General features: G+C 43.3%; 1 protein-coding gene across 2 annotated transcripts in view; it reads right to left on the bottom strand.

The window, feature by feature from the left end:
- Positions 1-6,674: 6,674 nt before the first annotated feature.
- OPRD1 (opioid receptor delta 1) overlaps positions 6,675-22,448 on the bottom strand; it is a 39,650-nt gene continuing 23,876 nt past the window's right edge. The window contains exons 2-3 of one of the 2 annotated variants that reach the window (XM_077337808.1): positions 12,014-12,363; positions 6,675-9,315 (exon numbers count right to left, since the gene is read on the bottom strand). In XM_077337808.1, coding sequence (XP_077193923.1) covers positions 8,783-9,315; positions 12,014-12,363 — 883 coding nt within the window. In that variant the 3' untranslated portion in view covers positions 6,675-8,782. The remainder of the gene's footprint in view (positions 9,316-12,013; positions 12,364-22,448) is intronic. The other variant, XM_077337806.1, reaches the window with a different exon arrangement.

The raw sequence follows: 22,448 nt of genomic DNA, 5'->3' as shown, positions 1-22,448 counted from the left end.
CTGAATGCAATGTCCAACCTTTTCATAGAATCATGGAGTTGGAAGGGGCCATACAAGCCATCTAGTCCTGCTCAAGGTAGGATCAGCCTAAGCATTCATGATAAGAATCTGTCCAGCCACTGCTTGAAGACTGCCACTGAGGGGGAGCTCGCCACTGCCTAGGGCAGTTATTCCGCTGCTGAACTACTTTGACTGTGATTTTTTCCCTTTTATCGAGCTAGCACTATTCTACATGTAGTTTAAACCCATTACTGTGGATCCTATTATCTGCTACACTCCCTGCCCTCTGGGGTGGTTCTTTTTATCCAAGCTCCACTTCTGGAGTAATCTTAAACAGGTCGACACAGAAGTAAATCCCAGTGGGAATTACTCCAGGAAAAGTGATCCACACAAAGACATGGGGTCAAACTTACATATGTAACAATCAATCAATCAAACTTTATTAGTCGTTCAGACTAAGTTATATGAAGTCATTATATAAGAGACCAAGAGAATATGGTCATTTAATGTAATACAATTTGAAACAGATCATAAAATAGAACTTAAAACTTATACTTTAGAGCATTGGATTTTTATGGCGGTGGCACAAAACGTAGCCAGCTGAGTTGTCACCTGGGGGGACTCATCACTTAGCAGCCTCTTTGCTCGATCTACATCATGATGTTCTGGAAACTTATTAAGGAGTGGTTCAATCAAGTTGCTACGAATGTCTACATAAGGAGGGCAGTGGAACAATAAATGCTCTCTTGTATCAATGTTACCACTCCTACAAAAACATTGTCTCAGTGTAAGGGGAATGTTCTTATAGTGACCCTCTACAGGATCTGAAGGCAAGATGGAGCATCTTCCAAGGGTAAATGCCCTTCTTTGCTTACTTATTACCAGCTGAGACAGATAAGTGGAAGGGGCCAGAACATATCTTGTTTTAACTGGGGCCAAAAAAGTTGGAGCTTTACTCAGGTCCAGTTGACGTCGATTGTCTTGTATCTGCTGCTTAACTAATGATGCAGCTTGATCATGAGCTAATTTGGATAATAAGTGTATGGAGAAGCCCAGACTTTGGATTCCTCTGTGAACAGCCTTAGTCCAAGAAGCTTGGAAGTTGTCATTCAGGGTTAAAGAAACTATACCCTGTGGGTTATGTATTAATTTCAGCCACATTCCTATTGCTGACAGGCAGGTTTTGTCTTGGACCATTAACATTCCTGTTTCCAGATGCACCATGGAGTTGGTTACACCGCATGGAAGTTGGAGGAGTGCCCGAAGGAATTTAGACTGGACCCTTTCAAGCTTGATAGTATCTGATATCGGAGCACCCAAAAATGCACCATAAGTGAGTTGGGCTAGAGATTTAGCAGAGTATAGCTTCAGGGTTGCTGGTATAAAGAATCTGCTCTTTTTTTGATAGAATTTCAGTATGTTATTTGCTGATCTTTGCCCTAGTTCTGATGTATATGAATAATGGATGCTCTTTGCTCCAGAGGCTTAAATATATACACCTAAATATTTAAATTTGGTTACTTGTTCAATTTTGTGCCCATTTAGCATCCAAGTTCTAGATTTTGCACATTTGCCAAGTGCCATGGCCTTGGACTTCTGGTAGTTACTTTCGAGATATGTAGCATATTTATTTGCCAAGGCTAAAGAACCTTATACTGAAGCCTTCAATACCATGCATTAGGTGTATCAGAGGGAAACTTCAGAAATAATCCTTAGTATATAAATTATTCTTATTCTTGAAAAATGCTTTCCCATGAGGGATCCAGTAGTGCTTTTGTGGCATTGTAAACTTTTCCTTGGTTTTGAAATGTTGGAAGGATCGCTCATGAAGGAGTTTGCTGTGGTTATAGCCATCTTATTCTAGGCTGTTGTCAATGATTATAGATCTAGGAAAGTGCTCTCACAATAATCATTGTGGTGACCCATCAGCTGTGTCAAGAAGTTAAGGTCAGATCAATTTATTGTCTATCCAAATTCAGTAAGCATGATTGGAGCTGGTCCACAAAACTAAATATAGAATTTATTCTTGTTGAATTGCCTCTCATTCACAAGTGAGCCACTTTCCCAGTGTGTTCAGATCTTCCAGTGCACTCATCCCAGTTTGAGGTCACCTGCAAGTTTAATGAGTAGTCCTTCCACTCCATCATCCAGATCATTTATAAAGGTGTTAAAAAGTACTGGGAACCGAGGAGTGACAGTGCTGTGGTGACCACATGGGTTCTGGTCATTGAGAGGTTTCCTTGCCATCTGATGGTGAAGCCAAATGACAGTCCCCCAAGTTGGGTAAGCTGCTAATGGCTCCACCCCCATGACCTCTTAAGGGAGCCTCCAAATGGAAGAGGTGGATAATGTAGGCCCTACCTCCTCAAATGGATCAGTCCTAATGTCTAAACCACCATTCCTGCCAACAATCCTTAGCCTGTAGCCAACAAGGCAAGCTGTCATGAATACCGTGGAGCCAGCAGCTCTGACCAAATTAATTTTGTAGTCAGCAGAAGTGAAGCTAGGATCTGATGATCTGAAGTGATGGAATGATTGCATCGGGAGGGCTGTTATAAAAAAACATGAGTTGATATGGTATCTCACAGTGAAGCCCAGTGCATACAATCTATGCCCTACCCAGGACATTTATAGCTCATCATCAAGACCTATTTTCCAGCCTGTATTTCCCAGTCCAAAATATGATGTAGTGTCCCATGATCCAAACATTTCTGTGCAAGCTTTTTGGAACTAAAAACAGACAAATGAACACTCAGTTGAGCTAAGGACATATATAACTCTAATATGCTGCAGAGTGCCAGCAACCAATGGCCCTAATTTTCTCAGGAGACAGTCCAACAGCAGAAATAGAAGTGGCAGCGCCAGTATGGAATGAGTGAATGCCATAGTCAGCAGGGGAACAACCTATGGTGGACGGGCACTTCTGCAATATAACGGAGAACAAAGTCCAAGTGTGTCAGAATATGGAGAAAGGAAGAGATAGCTTTGTCATAAGACTGACAGGTGGGATGAGGGAACCAAATATTTCCTGCAAGGAACACATGTTCCCAAGGTTCCACAACTTCTCTGGAAAACAACCAGGGTGTTTCTGCACTTTGGGTGCCATAACTCAGACCTCTGCTCCTGAAATTGAGACAGTGTGCCCACAGTGTCATTACTGGTACTTGCAATGTATTTTGCTGATGGAAAGGAGATGTTACAAGCAAGTGCAAACCTCTGTAGGAGGCTCATAACCTACTCAGAGTGAGGCAATTACCATTGATTATGCTAACCACCACCAGATTGTTAACCAAAAGCGTTTATCATGGAAATAGTCTCTCCAAATTATTACTGTAATCAATATTAGAAAGGTTTTAAGGAATGTAAGATCCTTGAGGATGCCAGTTCCAGCCCATTGCAAAAGCCAGCACTGCATGCACCAGCATCTTGCAAAGTAGCCCCTGAATCCCAACCTGCCTTATGACAGTGGACCTGCAATGTGTCTCCAGGAGATAAGTCAGATCGCTATCCCATTACAGTTGGCCAAAATTCACCCCAAACACTCAAGTCCTCCTTAATACCCTGAGCAATTCGAATGTAGTGGTGAGGGGCAGAAATGTCCACAGTAGACTGTGCAAGTGGGCACAAAATGCATGTCTGTTGTATAACGATTCTATACACAAAAGTGAGGTGACCAAACAAAGCATGGATTGTTTAAGTGGATCATACGCTTCTTGCAGGGACATGGTGGAGAAAGTGATCTCACAGATCCAAAGATCCCAGAGTGCCTGGAAAGACCTCTACTTTAATGACTGAATTAAAGTAGTTTGAAAGTGAATGCCTTTCCCAAATTCATTCTCTCTGTACATTTCATGAGTTTCTATCATGCATGCCTTCTGCCATATCTCAGCAATATCCAAAATGAGGCAAGAAGATCAGAATGACAATACATGGGCACACTGGAGACTTTTAAGGGCATTGAGCTTTGATTATTTTACAGGAACTCCCCAAAGATCACAGGTTCTACTGTACTCTAGGCCAGTGTCAGAGTAAGAATGTGTATGAGATGTGGGACTCTCCCAAAGGCTCATGTGATCATTTAAAATTTATTTAAAATGTATCTAGGCTGCCTTTACACTTTACATAGAGAACCCATACAACCAAAACCACAAAAATGTGCTTATATTTATCTCTATTATTATTATTGTTGTTGTTACTATTATAATTAAAACACTCTTTTAACACATGAAACTGCCTCATACTGAACTGTCAGAGTCTTCTCAAATTAACAGGGACTTTTCAGGTGCTTTGATAGAAGTCTTTCCTATCACTTACCTAATTCTTTGTTAATTGGAGATGCTGGTGATGGAACCTGAAAACTCCTGCACAGAAAGCAGACGGTTCTTTTACTATTCTACACCCTTGGGTTACACTGCTAATTATAACATCCATCACCCCTACAACACAGACGGGGTCTTGGCACAGTGGGGAGAACAGTTGGACATTCTACTGTTCTTTCCCCATTAGTGTTCATTTAGTATGGATGGGCCTATCTATCTGTATGGATTTTCATCTGTATACAGCCTGTGGCGCCACGGGCGCCACGGACTGAATAAAAGACTAAGGGGTAGTGGGGAGGAGTTAGGGCGGGACCGGTCCAGGATAAAAACTCGGAGGGGCCAATCAGGAGCCGCGAAGCGGCTCCTGATTGGCCCCTCCAAGTGTCCATCCTGCCCGAAGCAGGCAATGGGGAGCCGCGCAAAGCGCGGCTCCCCATTCCCTGCTTCACCCGCACAGCGACAGGTGAGCGGTCACCTGCGCTGCCTTCCCCCGGCCGCCGGAGTGGCCTCGCAGCGAAGTAGACGCCGTGAGGCCGCTCCGCCGGCTGAGAGAAGGCTGGGGAGAGCTTCGGGGGCCGTTCGCCCTTTGCGGAGGGTGGGGGTGGTGGGAGCCGGCCTTCTATCGGCCTCCGGAGCGCCCTCACGGCAGCGAGGGCGCTCCGGAGGCCGAGAGAACACCGTTCGCCGTTTGGGGAGGGTGGGGGGTGGTGGGAGCCGGCCTTCTATCGGCCTCCGGAGCGCCCTCGCGGTAGCGAGGGCGCTCCGGAGGCCGAGAGAACACCGTTCGCCGTTTGGGGAGGGTGGGGGTGGTGGGAGTCGGCCTTCTCTTGGCCTCCGGAGCCCCCTCGCTGCAGCGAGGGCGCTCCGCAGGGCGAGAGAACGTCGTTCGCCGTTCTCAGGGGGAGCTGTCTAGCGCCCATTTTATGACAATATAAAATGGGCTTGAAATCTAGTTATGTAATATTTCAGAGGAGTCATTAACTAAAGGATGTTCACATTCCTCACTGTGGATTTTTCTTCAAATGGAAGCTCATTGATAGATGATAGCATACTGATTATTCTCTTATTCCCTTGGCTAAGGATCTATCAGAGAGGTTGGGTACTGTATGGCCGCGGTAGCCAACCTGTGGTCCTCCAGATGTTCATGGACTACAATTCCCATGAGCCCCTGCCAGCATTTGCTGGTTGACTACCCCTGCTGTATGGGATTTGTGAATTAATTAATTCTTTGCACTTTGTCTGCAACTTGAAAATCCAAATTTCAAAAGTGATGATGATGTTATCTGTTCAGTCGTGTCCGACCCTTGGCGATTCTATAGGAAAGTTTTCTCCATTCGTCTCTGTCAATGACTGCTTCTTTCAGCGGTCATTTACATTCTTTCTTCTTACAATAAACCCTCAAATAATACCCTCTCCCCCTTAAGACATTGTCTGCAGATTATACTCATTGAAATCCCTTGCAATCAAGATGGCTTTACTAAACACATATAGAGACATCACCTACTATTACCTCCTCAGGGGATGTTCCTGTGCCATAAAGTGGGAAATTTGATGGACAAGACATTGGGTCTCATCAATGCCAAGTTGGCTAACTTAACTACTAGTAGCTGTAAGTAGGAATGGGTATGAACAAGCCAAAAATCATCATGAATTTGGCCAATTCATATTCCCTCCCCCAACTGAGGTTCAGAGGAGGTACTTCCCCCAGATCCAGTTCGGGGGGTTGGGCCATTTAGACCTAGCAGCTGAACAGAGCAGGCCATCCATCAGCTGTTGGGTTTAAATGGCTGTGCACCATTTAAACTGTCTGTTTTGCTTCTCCTCTTCCAATCTAGGAGGAGTGTGTACGGGGGGAGGGGAGAGAAACAGAGGATTTAAATGGCTTTTAGCTGCTGATGAGTGAACCTGTCAAGATGTTAGAATGAAATGGGTGACAGCCATTTCAGCGATGCATTTCACTTCCCCCTGATTCTAAGTTGGGACAAGTGAAATGAACTGGCCCAAACTGGCCAGGTTGTTTCAGACCCTTTGGTTCATTTTGGGGTTCAGTTCAGAAACACTCTGAACCCCAAATCAGGATTTTCTGGTTTGTGCCTCTTCCTTGCTATAGCCTGAAGAGCATGGTTGTTCCATGAGAATAAATGGGAAAAGATTAGTTCCTTAGAAATACAATGATTCAGAAGGGAGGGAGCTGTCATTTGGTTGACCCTGAAGTATAGAGTGCCTTCCTAATGTGTAATAAAAAACCTGCTACTTCATTTTATTTTCTCATCACATGTTCTGCTTATATATTTGGAAATAAAACACAATTTTAGAGATGAAAACACAGCTGAGATTCAGTGACCCTGTAATTTCTCACTGAGAAAGCACAGATATATTTGTTTAGGCCAACTTTTGCTTAAAAGCTTCTTTCAATTTATTGAATAAAACAATGAAAAATGTATGAGCTGCTTGGTGGAGTGTGGGTGGCCCAGATGGTGGCTTTTAGTAACTCAAACAGGATGTCATGATCCGGTTTTAGTATCCAATCACATCACTGAAGGCAAGTGAAGGCAGTGCTAAGTGAGGCCAGCAGCTTTGATAGGACCATGCAGAAAACTGACCCAGAAGTGGGGGGGGGGGGTCCTAGTGTGAGAATAGCGTGCAGCTTGTGTTCTCTTTATATCTGCTTGTGTCTACTCCCCTGAATTTCTCTGACTCAGGGAATATCTCTCTACAAAGACAGTGGAGAGACTAATTGAGAGTGGAGAGAGAGTTTGACATAACTAGACCAGTCTGGCTTGTCAACTGGTGTCCTTTGTTCTCAGGACTGAGCTGCAGGACTGAGAAACAACTAAAACTGGATCATTTTCTTAACAAAAGGAGACTGGAGACCCAGAAGTGGATGCACTTTTCAGCAGTGCCAAAAACTGTTCAGCAACCTGTACTATGTATTTTTGACTGAACTATGTTTGGGATGAGACATGTTAGAAGTCAGAAGTAAATAACAAAGAATTTCCCATTCACCTCTTTCTTTTATTGAACCAGTTCAGTCACTCAAATATTGAAACCATTAGTTGCTCCTTGTGCAGAGCCTTCTTTTGCCATCAGTTGCTTTGTTTGAAATAAGGTGCCCCAAAAGAATGAGAAGGGGAGGGGAGAGCCATACAACTTGTATCTTGCATGGGGGTAAGGCAATAATAAATAGCAACGCAGAAAGCTATTGAAAAGCCAGATACATGAATGCAATGCTTGGGGTTAAGCTACCAAAGCTCCAAGCCCATTCAGAAAGGAATTGCCACCTGGGTGATGCATGGGCACTAGTCCAAGTGTTCATATGTACAATCAAGGACAGTTCAGTGTAAGCCTCTGCCCAGATTTCTTGGGCCAGAAAGTTGCAGCAGGGCTGCCTGACGTTCACTAACAGACTAGCAAGGAAACGACAAAAGAAAGAAAATTCAGTTTTGTGTTATGGGAGAATCCTGATTAGTCATTGGCTGCTTTGACACAGCGGCACAAGAAACGCTGAGGCCTCCTTACCAAGGTATCAGCTTGCAGCTCATCATGGTAAGGAACTGAAAGATAAGCCGTGCATGAGGTTCTCCCAATGGTTCAAGTCTCTCCATTCAGAGTCTGGGCCTCTTCTCAAAGGCAGCTCTATCCTCATTGGAGCAGGCCAGTGGTCCACTTCACCGCTTCTTCCCATAAAGCAATGAAATGTTAGTAACAGCTGAGCGAGGCATAGAAAGCCACTAGATCCCAGTCCTGCTGCTGCCCAGAACAGCAAGGTTTATGGTATGATTAAACAATTACTGGTAAAGACCTAGCTTCTTCTTGTTAGTTTGCAGCTAGGTGTTTTGCTTAAAGTAGAAGGAAATCAGTAATTCCTGATCTGGAAATGAAATGTCTACCATTTTCCTATGAATGAACAACTGGATTTGATTTTGTAACTGTTGGAAAGTTCACTTTGTAAAAATAATGTAAAGTTGTTGCATGTAAGCTTAGCTATTTCAGAACTGCTGATAGGCCCCATCATTTTCTGAAGATGATTATATTATCCAAATGTCTAGCAATGAATGAATGGAAGGTGCAACAGGGCACGTTTTGAAGCTTAAGCATTGATCCTATCACCTTTCATGTAAGATATCTACAAAAAGCAATTCAAAGCTACATGAGATCTAATCACTAAAAAAAAACAACAATCCAATGAGAAGCTGGTTTCCGGAAACCATTTCAGCAATTCTACATTTTCATTCTTGGAAAGTCATAAATGTATCTCAGTATGTAACCCGGGGAATTTCTTGTCCACGGAGCAAACAAACATTTGCAGTTTTGCTGAAAAGTAAATGATCTGCCCCTTTCTCCACAGTGGCTCCTCCCTACAGTTTCTGCTAAAATTCAGTGGTGGTGACCTGAGTCACCTCTGACTGCAGTTCATCCCTTCTGTGTCTCTGGGAGTCCCTCCTGTGGCTCTCCATGTCTAGTCATCCTGACTTATTGAGGACTTCAGAAGGAGTGCAGGTGGAGATCCGTTCCCGGGTGGTGTTCCGAGCCCGGCTGAAACTGTTCTGTTCCATTTGTGACCGGAAGGGAAGGCAGAACTCCCGAAAGCACCTCTTGAAATTTTCATCCAAGAAAGCGTAGAGGATAGGGTTAAGACTGCTGTTGGTATAACCTAGAGCGATACAGAAATGCAGACTGGCCTCCACGTAGGGATTGTTCTTGTCGATGCTCACCAGGGTCCAAACAATGACGAAGATTTGGATGGGGGTCCAACAGATAATGAAGGCAGCTACCACCACCAGCACCATACGTGTTATACGGCGCAAGTTGCGATCCTTCTCCTTGGAGCCGGAGAGGAGGCGGACACTTTTCAGACGGAGGATCATGAGCCCGTAGCAGATAGTGATGACCAAGATTGGAACCAGGAATGCAAAGATGAAGACACATATCTTGGTGACTGTGTCCCAGTAGATATGAGGTTCAGGAAAACGGAGGATACACATCACAATGCCATCTGCAAGAAAGATAAAAGGAAGAGAGTGAAGGGGTTTTGGATTTGTAGGCAGACAACATGTGAAGCTGCTTTATACTGCCCATTGGTTTATCACAGTCAGTTGTTTAGTCTGACAGAGAGCAATTCTCCAGGTTCTCAGGTAGATCTTTCACATCATCTGCTAACTGATCCATTTAACTGGAGATGTCAAAGATTGAACCTGGGACCTTCTGCACACCAAGCAGATGTTCTAGCCATAGCTACTCTGAAGACAGAGAGAGAGAGAGAGAGAGAGATAAAGTAAGAGAGGAGAAGCAGGGGCGAGGAGGGAAATTGTCTGGAAAAAGACAACCTGAGTGGTCCTTGTGCTAGTGCCATGGGGCTACTCAGTACAGTGTTACCAATAATGGGCAAATGTAGCATTGCTTTTCTCCCTCAAATTGGCCAGTTGACACCTATCATCATTGCCACTGAAGGGTTGAAGTCAAGAAGTCTCTTGGGCACTAGCTCACCCCTTACCTTGGCCAAACTAGCCACCTAACTCCACACCATGGTCACATGGAAACTAAACTACACAGGTCTTCTCTCAAAGTTAGCTCAGAGGTTCCAGTTGGCTCAGAACGCTGCAGATCAGGTATTATCAGGAGTGAGGCAAGCATGTGTTACTCATCAGAGAGACCCATCATTTACTAAAGAGTCCCAGAATGGATCTTGATTTATTTACTACTAGTGCATTCTGCATTGCAACCACTAGGGGAGGATGGAACGCAGAACACAGTGAACATTAATCCACGCTTCTGAACCTCACAATAGCTCTCCTTTCTCTTCAGTGCCTGTCTACAAAGTTTACTACAGCAAAACAAACACTTGCATATCGTGAAGAAAGGCCTTTTCCTTTGAAGGTTTGAATTGAGAAAAACCTTCTCAGTTTAAAAAGACCCCCCTCCCTCCCTGCACAAAGCAGGTGTTGCCCCAAAAGAAAGTCCTGACTTTCCCAATGGGCAATTCCTTACAAAGGTCAGGTGGTGGCTTTTGTACTAGAACAGTGGTCCGCAACCTTCTGGTTGCCACGGACCGCTGCTCTGGAGTGGCGGGAGAGGGCGACCTGGGGCCCCGCGCACGCGCGGCAGCCCCAGCGCAAACGTGCATGCGTGGACTGCCGCGCATTCGCGTTTGCGCCGCCGCCATGCCGGTGGCCGCGGCTCCCTCTCCCGGCCCCTCCAGGCCACCAGCAAATCGGCCGCCAAAGCAGCCAATTAGCTTGCGGTTCGGCAAGCTTCTCTTCCCCCCCTCCCGAAACAAGAAGCTTGCCAGTCCGCAAGCTAATCGGCCACTTCGGCGGCTGATTTGCTCGCGGCCTGGCGAGCTTCTCGCTTCGGGGGGGGGGGCGGGAAGAGGGAGCTGCAGCCCAGCGCCAAGGCCTTTGTGGCCCGGCACCGGGCTGCGGCCCGTGGGTTGGGGACCACTGTACTAGAATACTTATCATGGATATTTTAGCCTCGTCCTGCATTGAACAGAGGACTGGACTAGATGACCAGTATGGGTCCTTTCAGCTCTATAATTCTATGATATAAAGACTTAAATAAATAAATATAAAATATAGCACTGTGCATATCAACAACAAAGAGGTGGATTTCTATATCAAGAAACTTACAATTTTAAAAATCTATCACATTTTACCGCACCTTTTCCTTAGAATACGTTATTTTCCTTCCTAATAGTTATCTTCACAACTACCCTGTGAGATACATTAAGTGAGTGTGAGTGCCCCAAAATTCCTCAGAAAGTTTCATGGAATTGTGGTAACTTGAATACAGGTTGCCAGATCCTAGTATCCAGAACATTACTCAGCACTACACCATACTGAGTTTCTGTTTGATATGTGCTGAGAATACCATTTTACTTACAAAGCGGTGAGCATCTGTTCCCCCCCCCCCAAAAAAAAATAAACCCCAGAATGAAATTGGTACATTAGAAATTTTCCAGTGTTCCATTTTGTTTTAAAATTACTACACTGTATGTTACCAATGTGCAACTGGGAGGAACTTTTTGTTCCATATATTAATGGGGGGGGGACAAACCTGTTGTGAATACATTTATGGTGAGTCCAAGATTCTTTTTGCGTGGCATGGTACTCTTGCACAAGAGCCAGTAAAATGCTACACAAAAGACAATACCATCATACCACATCATTTTTCACAGAATTGTATCCAAATGCACACACATATAATAGCAATGTAGAGGGAGGGAAAATGAACTGAAATAATAGAAAGTTGCATCCAATGGCATACACTCCATTTGGGGGATTAATTTTAGAAATGTTCATTATTAGAATTCAGAAAGAATGAATGGAATTGTGGTAGAAATCCATTTGGCCCAAGGGGATAATGGTAAAGGTAAAGGTAAAGGTATCGGTATCCCCTGTGTAAGCACTGGGTCATGTCTGACCCTTGGGGTGATGCCCTCTAGCGTTTTCATGGCAGACTCAATACGGGGTGGTTTGCCATTGCCTTCCCCAGTCATTACCATTTACCCCCCAGCAAGCTGGGTACTCATTTTACCGACCTCGGAAGGATGGAAGACTGAGTCAACCTTGAGCCAGCTGCTGGGATCGAACTCCCAGCCTCATGGGCAGAGCTTTCAGGGTGCATGTCTGCTGCCTTACCACTAACTTTGTACTATTAAGAGGATAAGATGGAATGTAGGTACAGTCACTTACCTTTTGATCTGGTGACTGCCATAATCATGATGGGTACCCCAATAACTGAAGAGAGCACCCAGATGCAAACATTGATAAGTTTGGCTTTAGCTGGGGTCCGGAAATCCAAGGCTTTGACTGGATGGCAGACAGCAATGTACCGGTCCACACTCATCATGGTGAGGGTAAAGATACTGGTGAACATATTATAGTAATCGATAGAGAGGACCACCTTGCAGAGCAGTTCCCCAAATGGCCAGGTGGACATGAGGTATTTTGCACTTTGAAAAGGCAGTGTGCTGGTGGCCAAGGCATCAGCCAGAGCCAAGTTGAAGATATAGATGTTGGTGGCTGTTTTCATCTTGGTGTACCTGAAGAAATGAGATAAAAGAGAAGGAAATTTGTTGCAGCGGGTGTTGGTTAGGTAGGCCAAGGAGGTGAATGACATGTTCTTGGGACGAGAGAAGAGCCATTTTCAGTTTTATCATGTTGACTTGGTTTTGCTTTTTACAAAAAACTTTGTCATATATTATATGTAATTCATTCTACATCCTTACATTGCCCTTACAACATATCTATTTTAGTAGTATTCACAGCCATCGTAGGGAGAGGAGACAGGTCTCTGCCAGGCAAAATCCAACCTGAATTTCCATTAAGGCAATTCTACCCAGACCTGGAGGATCATTGTCCGTGGGGTCATGATGGGTCGGACACAACTTTGCACCTAACAACAACAACAACCCGGACTTTAACCATCAGCATGGTGTAGCCCCATCTTACAGAAGCAGAATTGTTGCTACTTGTACATGATGGGACATGTTGGCCCTGTAAACCATAGAATGCTGCAACTTCATGATGGAATATTCTTGTCTCCATAGGTTACAGGGTAGTGTTTCTAATCTTAGTTCTCTATATGAAAGGTAATGATGAAGGCAAATCTGCTGATGAAATAGCACTGCTCTGGGAAGTACAGTAAGTTAACCAATTCCCCTTACTGGGAGGTCTGATTGGGTTAGTTCAGAAGTAAGCCCCCCCCCAAAAAAAGAATATAAGAGATATGCTGGACCAGATCGGTGGTCCATCTAGTCCAACATCCTATCTCTTACAGCAGTGGTCCCCAACCTTTTTATCACCGGGGACTGATCAATGCTTGACAATTTTACTGAGGCCTGGGGGGGGGGGGGGTAGTCTTTTGCCAAGGGACATCGCTGCCGCCACCTGAGCTCCTGCTCCACCTGCTTTCCCACCGGCGTCCCTGACTTCCCACCACCCACTGGGGGGCGCTGCCAGCAGCAGCTGAGCAGTGCTACATCGAGGGGGAGCCCCAGCCATGGTGGCCACTGGACAGCACCAAAGGTGAGCCAGTGGCAGAGTGGCATGGCAGCCCCCTGAGGCAGCAGCTAGCATTGGCACATACACAGATATAGCACATTTCCCTCTATAACAGACCTCACCCCTTTTGCCTCCACACAATTTGATGCCACCAATTCCTTCCTCTATCTTATTCACTCTGCCCACTTTAATTTCTCCTGGAGGGGAGATTTCAGACTAGAAAGTTAGCATATTATTTCATTTTTCTCCACCAGTCTTGGTTTTCTTAATTTATTCTTAGTGGAAAAGAAATTATGCATTAAATATGGATTTGATTCCTTTAATTATTCAACTAGTGAAGGAGTACTTTGTTGTTCTTGTTGAGAAAGAAATTAACGTCTTTAAGATGCTTTCCTTCCCCTCCCTAGTTTGTGTTGGTGGCCAATTTTCCTATGGCTCTGTAAAGTGGGCTGTCTTTCTACTGTATTCTTTACAGAGAACGAACAGGATAAAGTGACAGTTCAAACCTTATAAATTCTGCTCTCACATTATAGTCATATAAAGGAAATCTTTTTTTGTAGGCTGCAATCCCATTGATTTATGCATACTTATGACCAATGTGAATTCAAGTGCTTATACTTTATGTAGGATTACAGAGGGATAAAACCCACGAAATCCATCATAGTGTTCTGAATTCAAAGACCAAGGGTTTGATGCTTTGGGGTGGATCCAGACTAAATATTTCATATGGCAGAATACCCTTCCAGCCTGCCCTGTAGTTCCTGTAGGCAATATGTTCTGAGAGTTGTTGGGGGATCCACAAATCCATGCCCAATGCCAATCTTCCCTTGGTGCAGAAGTCTCCGACCCTCCCCCAGCAGGTGAATGTGGCCACCAGGTCCTGGATTACCAACAGCTCCCTCTTTGGTTGCCCTGTAGGTGCAGCTATACTATTTCCCATCACACTGGCCAAGGACACCAGTTGGGACACCGGCTGCCATTGCTGGACACCCTGAATGGCCAGGGTAACAATCTGTTATCTTATCAACCATTAAATAAATGACTGGAGATGCCAGGGATGAAGGCTTCTAAATACAACCACTGAGTTACAGCCCCTCCTCAGATACATTTGTATGGCTAGGACAGGGAACTTTTCTGAAGTCATTGTGCACTCTGGAAGCCCAGGACTCTCATTATAAAAACTACAGTCACAATGAAACCTTGGAGGTTGTTAAATTTGTATCCTGGAGGAGTTATTATCAGCCATGCATTCATTTCATCTCTGGTGTGTTCCTTACTCCCAAGAATAATTTTCAAGACCCATTACATTCCATTTATCAGTTTTAAACAGCATCACCACCAGATCCATCAGAAAGAAATGAAACAAACCTAGAATTCGGCTGCTTTAAAAATGCAATTGATCTTTTTTATAATAACCATGTTCCAGTTGATATCTGTCTAATATAAAGACCTGGAAGCAAAAAGCAGTAAGTCATGTGTCTCATTGTACAAAATGTTCAGCATCTCTCTTTTTAAAAGCCTTGAAGGAGGCAAAGGTTAGATATGTGCTCAGATGCATCCAAATGTAAAGATACTGATATCAGATATATGCCCTCCAGTGTCACACAGATTGGGATTTAAAAAAACAGGATCATGCTTATATTCACTGAAATCTCTGCTCTGTTGCCCTTGTCCTTTGCTTTGCAGTAACCTGTCATCTACTAAAAAATTGGCATTTGGTCTACTTATGAAAGATAGTCTTTGAATACATAATCAGCCATAATTAGATATACTGCAGCAACTGCAGCTATGTGAAATGACATGATGCTATGCTGTTCACCGCACAGTACCTTAGTATTCCTAAATGTGTATTTGTATAAATATGTGGTAACTAATCTGGGAGTATGCTGAGCAATTAAGATCGATCAGTTCAGCAATGTGCATTTGGCATGTCAATAACTCTCACACAGGGATAAAACAGGACAGTAATTTTCCAGGGATGGGTACCAGAAAAATAGGGTTTTCTCTGGCAAATAAGGCCATTCGTAACATATGTAGGTGGCTTTGGCTCCATTTGACTTCAGAGGGACATCCTAGTTGGGTGAGAATGTTCTCCGTGGATGAACAACCTTCAGTGCAGGGATGATGGATCAGTGGCAGAGCATCTGCTTTGCATGTTCTCATGTCCAATCCATTGCATCTCCAGCTAAAAGGATTGGGTGAGTAGGGTGTTGTGAGAGATCTCCCTGGAAAACTGTTGCCAGTCAGTTGACCTTCATAGACTAAGTTAGCATGAAGAAGATGAGAGGAAATCTGAAACCGATAGTTTACAGACTCTATGAAAGACAGCACCTTAGTAGTGCTGCTTAGGGAAATCTCTTCTGTCCATGAACACAACTGCCCCTTCCTGCCAATCAGCAATTCAATGGGAGGAAGAGATGCACCAATATTTCTGCACTCCTGAATCTCTTACATCACTCTGACAAGGATAGGTCAGAATCATTAATTCCCATGGCTTTTAAAAAAGGATTGTACAAATGACAGAAGGCAAATTTATTGATATCTATTAGTCTTAGATAGCTAAGGGGGACGTTCATGTTCAAAGGGCAATGACCATCATGTTTAAGATCTTATTGTAAACTTCCCAGAGACATCCTCCTGGCCACTGTTAGCTTTGATCTTTGGTCTGATCCAAGTAGGGCTATTCTGATGCTCTCAAGACCAAGTGTAATCGCTAAACTTTTGCATACTTAGGCCCAACCAAAATGGAAGAAGCCACTTTGGGACCCACCTTCCATTTTGAATACCTTCATTTTTTATTGAAATTGGTAGCTCACTTTACGAATCATGTAAAGGTAAAGGTATCCCCTATGCAAGCACCGGGTCATGTCTGACCCTTGGGGTGACGCCCTCTAGCGTTTTCATGGCAGACTCAATACGGGGTGGTTTTGCCAGTGAATCATGTACACAATCCATATTGCATGGTCTCTCTTAGGCTAGAACAGCTCTCCGTAGTAAGTTATTTTATGGGAGTTAACACTCCCAACCACCTTCCAGTTTGCAAAGTACTATGCAATTTTAATTAAGATCAGACAACTAAGTATAGCTTCCGTATAGTTTTTACCTCTTGGATGATCTGTTTTATTAGCCATTTATTTTTATTCTAAGTTTACTGTTTTATAGTTTTTGTTATGGCTGGCAATTGCTGTAATAAAATTTGATTGGTCGATAGTAAGTTATTTTTATCCCACCATTCCTCTAAAGATCTTGGGGGCAGCATACAAGATTCTCCATCATTTTCTCCATGTGTAAAGTCCATTACATTGGGGAAAAAATGGCTGGCCTAAGGTCACCCAGCGAGAGATTGCACGGGCTAATGGGGATTTATTAGGAACCCAAAGGTTGAACTGCAAGGATAAATTTTAACATGCAGATATTTATTACAATAAAGTGCACAAGTAAAAAAATTAAAACATCAATAATTCACAATTGTTTACTGTGTATCATTTCACAACTACACCAAGCATGTTTTGACCCAATGCATCTTTCTGAGTGGCCATTTTAAAATGCACTAATACATAACATTTTGGGGCTGGCTGGCTGGTAAAGAAAGTAAGTATAGTGCTGCTCCAACTAATCTTCTATGTAATATAAGAAATGTCTGGTTTGGAGCCCACAGTTTTAAACAGAATTACAAAGGCCACCACCCTCTGCATTTGCCCGGCTTTCATGCCCGGCTCTCATGCCTTCACATGTGTCGTCTCACAAAAAAGAATGGCTGGCCCAAGGCCACCCTGTGAGATTTCATAGCCAAATGGGGATTTGAACACCTGTCTCCCATGGTCCCACTCTGACACTCCACCACATTGATGTTTCCTCATCATATGACAATTGAACATGCTATTAAGGTAGGTTTGATCACCATGACAATCTCTGCTAAATGTCTGACAAGGACAATTTTGTCTACTCTGACTGGCACAAGCTCTCACACGCCACCTGGTCCTTTCAACTGGAGAAGTGGAGGATTGAACCTGAGACCTTCTAATTACAAAACCAATAATCTATTATTGAGCCACAGTCCCTCCCCCAGCCCCAAGAAAGGTTAATCCTGTTTATTTTTGGGGGGGGGTATGCATGGGAAGTGGTTCCTTAGAACATTTTAAAAGGGCTATTTCTTTAGAAATGGTTCTTCTATGTGTTTTTTTTCATGAAGCTTCACTTCCAAATGGGATCAGTTTTTTTTTTTCTCTGTAACTCCAGAGTCAGTCATGCAGCCTCTGTCATAAGGCAGGCTGATTTTTTTGTCTCGCTCTTTGTAAATCTAATTCTCCTCAGACTAAATTATTATTATCCATTGTTTTCTTTTCTGTCAGGTGTGCTTTCCGAAATCTCTTTGGTTACCATGGAAAACTGGTCTCCTGGAAATTTCTTGATTAGCAATAATAATCTGAAGTTTTACAGTCTCCCAAAAGATGTTAGCAGCTTACATAACAATGCCAACACTGAATTAACTGTGTCTTCTCCACAGTTGCACAACAGTTGCTTGGACTTTGTCTCAGGGAGGGCTGCCAGCTCCTGGTTGGGAGTAGGAACAAGTGGACTGTTCTTACAATCAAGGGAAGTGAACAGTGGAGTCACACGTGGATCAGTATTACCCATTTTGTTCACAAACTATTTGGAATTGAGGCTGAGCAGTTCAGTTTGCAGAAGATACAAAATTTTTCGGCCTGGTGGGAACCAAGGTAGATTGACCTATAGGAGGTTCTCCACAAAGGCTCCTGGAGGATCTCAGCAAATGAGATGTGGGAAATAATGTGGCAAATGAAGTCCAATGTGGGTAAGTGTAAGGTGATGCAAATTGGAACAACATCACCACCCTTATTTTAAATATATATGCTGATGGGGTCTGTAGCTGAGATTGAAAGAGGTATTGGGTTGTAGTGGAAAGTTCAATGAAAAAGTCAACCCAGCATGCAGAAACAGCAAAAAACACAAACCATACTAGGAATGCTTAGGATAGGAAATGAAAAACAATACAGCCAATATTGCATTGCCCTTATATAAAGCCATGGCACGTCCTCATTTGGGATGCCGTATTTCACAAAAAGTATTTAAGAGCTAGGGAAAGTACAAAGGAGGCAGCCAAGATGATTTAGGAGGAAGGTTACAGAGGCAATCTAGAAAAAGAACTGCTTATAAAATGATGCCTGGGGCAGCAAAAGCAGATAGGCAGTTTTGGAAATATTTCCCGTTTCCAATTTAGGAAAACTTCAACTGCCAAGAAATCGGGGCGGCGGCTCTAGTGACTGCAGCACAAGCTTTTCCTTTAGGGATGATGTGTCACATTGATTGCCATCTAGAGTTTGCTCTGCAGGTGGCCAACAAGATAGCAATGTTTTGCTGTCTAGATCCCAGCCGATGGCCAAAGAGATGCAAATGCTGTGTAGGATATCATTCACTTGTAACAGAAGCGCACTGTACTTGGGACAGGAACAATCAATGAATAAGAATAAGATAAAATAGTGATTCTTGGTTCTACCCCATCTACCTTCCCAGTCTCTTTAGTTCCTTACTGAATGAATATTAGCTGAGCAAATAACTACTGAGAGAATCTGTACTAGCTCCGTAGCAGAATGAAAACCTAGCATAGATTTCTTTCCTGTGAACTTTACTAAAAGAAACTGTGGATTCCATAGTATCCATTGGCCTTTACCCATCATGGGCAATGCGACATTTGATACTGCGGTGGCAGGGAGGTCTTGATCTGTTCTATGGACCTTCAGCATTACCCTGCATATATGCTTCAGACAAACATCTAATTGATTTTATTTATATTTGATCAAAGCAGTTTTACCTGGCCTTTCCCCTACGAAGAAGAGTTGGTTCTTTTATGCCGCTTTTCTCTACCCGAAGGAGTCTCAAAGTGGCTTACAATCATCTTCCCTTTCCTCTCCCCACAACAGACACCCTGTGAGGTAGGTGAGGCTAAGAAAGCCTGATATTACTGCTCAATCAGAACAGCTTTATCAGTGCTGTGGCGAGCCCAAGGTCACCCAGCTGGCTGCATGTGGAGGAGGAGCAGGGAATCAAAGCTGGCTCACCAGATTAGAAGTCCACCTTCCTGACTACTGCACCAAATTGGCACAATGCTACTCATATCATGACAGAACAAAACATACCCTGTATTAATAAATTCAATTATGGTTATTAAAAATACCAATCAGAAACTCAATACAACACCTTATCCATGTTATTATATCTTTGTAATTCCTCCAGACATAGCATTCAAGGGAAAAATTAGTCCAGATATCTGAATTTACATGGTATTTTAAATTCACATTTCATTCATGTTCTCAGTTCTAAATTAGGGAATGAAAATTATACCAGTGTGATTTACTATAAGTGATCTACTAAATCCACAGTGATCTACTAAATCCACTGGATTGCATTGTCCCATATGCTTCAGATTTGGAGGCCATCATAAACATACAGGTGAGAGACAATGGGTAGATCCTACTGGCTTTCCTTCTTGATCTATTCTGATTTCTCTCTGTGCTGTAGCCATGGCCCCTTGTAGTTTTCTTCACCCAAGATCATACCCGTGGGAGATTAATTCTGGTGGTCTCCCTCTCAAAAGACCCCACCATTCATGTCACCAACCCAGGGCAATAGTCTCTTTGGAGGGGAAGGTCAAGCAAGACTAAAGACCAAAAAGGCTGAAGTGTGAGCAGACTGAATCCTTCAAGGTTTTACCCTCCAAGGCAACATTTCTGGTCAGTAAGAGTCACCAAACAAGACAGGCAAGGCAGAAGCAAAACCCAAGCTTATCCAAGCACCAGGGCCAAGTCACAAAACAAAAGGCATCCCAAAATCAGATGCAAGCCATACAAAGAACAAAACTAGAATGAAAAACTTTTACTTTAGACCAAAAGACTTGTGTTGGCCTGATTCCAATTAGCCAATCAGATGTATAGCAAATGATGTAACCTGACTATCAGACCTGTTGCTAAGCAGATGGCCTGACTTCAATTGTCAATTAACAGGTTCAATAGAGCAAATATCTTTGTTAATGAGGTGTTAATGAGATGGAATGCACCCTCCCATACCAGGCCTAATGGAATGCCTGGCTGCTGGGTTATCTCCCTCCTCTCTGTTATCTGGCTCTTTGAAGCTCAAGGCAGCTTGCTGTGTTTAGGAGACAAAATCTTCCATCTATTGCTAGGCCTCAGCCTGAACCAGAAACTGCACAGAGAGATCAGTTTCTTGACACTCTTCTTAGCACTAGAAAAGTAAAGCAGGTAGAAAACAGTCCTATATGTAATTTTGTTTCAGGGTTGAAATTAGCTCTTTTGTCTTACTGTATGTCATGTGTATGCTTCATACCACCATACAGTATTATTATTATTTTATTTATTACATTTGTTGTCCACTTTATCCTTGGGAATTCAGGGCAGAATTACATCAAGATAAAACGCATACAGAAATAGACTAAACTGGCAACATTAGCTAATCGTTAAATAAGTTTTAAAATTATGAAAAACTTTTTTTAACCACCAATTGCCTAATTCTTCTACTGACTGGAGAGGAGGCAAGAGGAGGTGGGAGGGTCATATGTACCTTTGATAACATGTAAGGAGGGTTTTTGACAGGGAGGTCGGTACAGTTCAGATGCTGGTTAAGGCTTCAACCGTAGGACTGGCGGAACAGCACCATCTTGCAAGCCCTGAGTTTCAGTGGTTTTGTAGCACTGATTTAGCAACATACCCATTACTTTCAGGCAGTAGCTGGTGCTGTTTCTTCTATAGAAAGAGCTATGCACCAAAGGCCAGAAGGATTAACTTATGCTTTATTGTTTGTTAATATAGGGTTTTGCCCAAGATCCTCCAAAGAATAGACAAAGGGTAACTAAATAGTTCCTAGTGAAGCATAGAGACACTTCTGATTGTGTTTGCTGTTTTTAGGACACAATACTAGTGTTAGGTTTTTATCGGGATAAAAAGCATTACATTTTCCAGATAGCAATATCAACTCAGCAGGGGAGATTTTCTTCCGTCGCTGCTACACATGTCTGAACTATGGCATCCACATATACTGGAAATTGCTTTCTCTTTATCTGAAATGCCAGTCCTCCTAATTAATTTCCTATCTTTCCCTGCGTGCTTCAGCAATAGATAGAATTCCCTTGTAACTTTTCTTCCTGTCAGAGTTTCTTTAAGGATGGCATCCAGCTTCAATTATGAACAGCAGAGGTGAACGAGTTATAATTAGTCTCTTCCATAGTGACAGTGTTTCCTCTTGGCTTGATGTTGCTAATTAATCATTGTTCAGAACCAAACAACTGGGTTTCAACAGTAAAGCAATGAGACAGGGAGCCTGAAACAGCATATGAGGTCTAATGGTTAAATGTTCCTTTTGTTTGCTTAGGAAAAGATCTAGTGGCAATGCAGTATCTTGGATGGGGTGGTTGCTATCCATCCATCTGTCCATCCACGCATGAAGTTAACTTATACTGAATCAGACCCTTGGTCCACCAAAGTCAGTATTGTCTACTAAGAATGGCAGTGGTTCTCCCTCCAGAGTCTCAGGCAGAGATCTTTCAAATCACCTTTCGCATCCATGCACTCATTCATCCCATCATTCCTCCAGGCAGCTCAGGCCAGCTTACATGGATCTCATTTCCACATTTTTAATCTTGAAACAACTTTGAAGGTTGGTTGAGCCATCCCCAATTATCAAGGAGTACAGTGACATGATACGACGGGTCTCCTCCCTGGTATAGTGTGCTGTGATCCAAAGAGGGACAGAAAGAACATGATATTACTTCTCTCACACTTAGAGGAGTGAGCAGTTACTGCTGCAAGGAGGAGGTGCCAATACTTGCTTGTCTATCCTTTGAGTGGTGGCTGCTGTTGTCACTCTTAGCACCCATCACTGGACAGGTGAGTGACCATTGCTTGGAAATTCCTTCTTGCTGCCTTCTGTTAGTATAGAAGACAGGTTCGATGCCAAATCTGCATTCTTTTGGGTGTTGGACAAGGCTTCTTCGTACAGGTTCGCAGTCACTTTTAACTTCCCAGTCCGTTTTTTATTTTCCCAAGGCTTTGGATTTTGTAAGGTCTCCCAGGGCAACTTTCAGGAAATTTAC

This window comes from Paroedura picta, chromosome 5, assembly GCF_049243985.1.
Source record: "Paroedura picta isolate Pp20150507F chromosome 5, Ppicta_v3.0, whole genome shotgun sequence".
NCBI lineage: Eukaryota > Metazoa > Chordata > Lepidosauria > Squamata > Gekkonidae > Paroedura > Paroedura picta.
The sequence above is the reverse complement of the archived record's forward strand: the minus strand, read 5'-3'. Positions and strand labels throughout refer to the sequence as shown.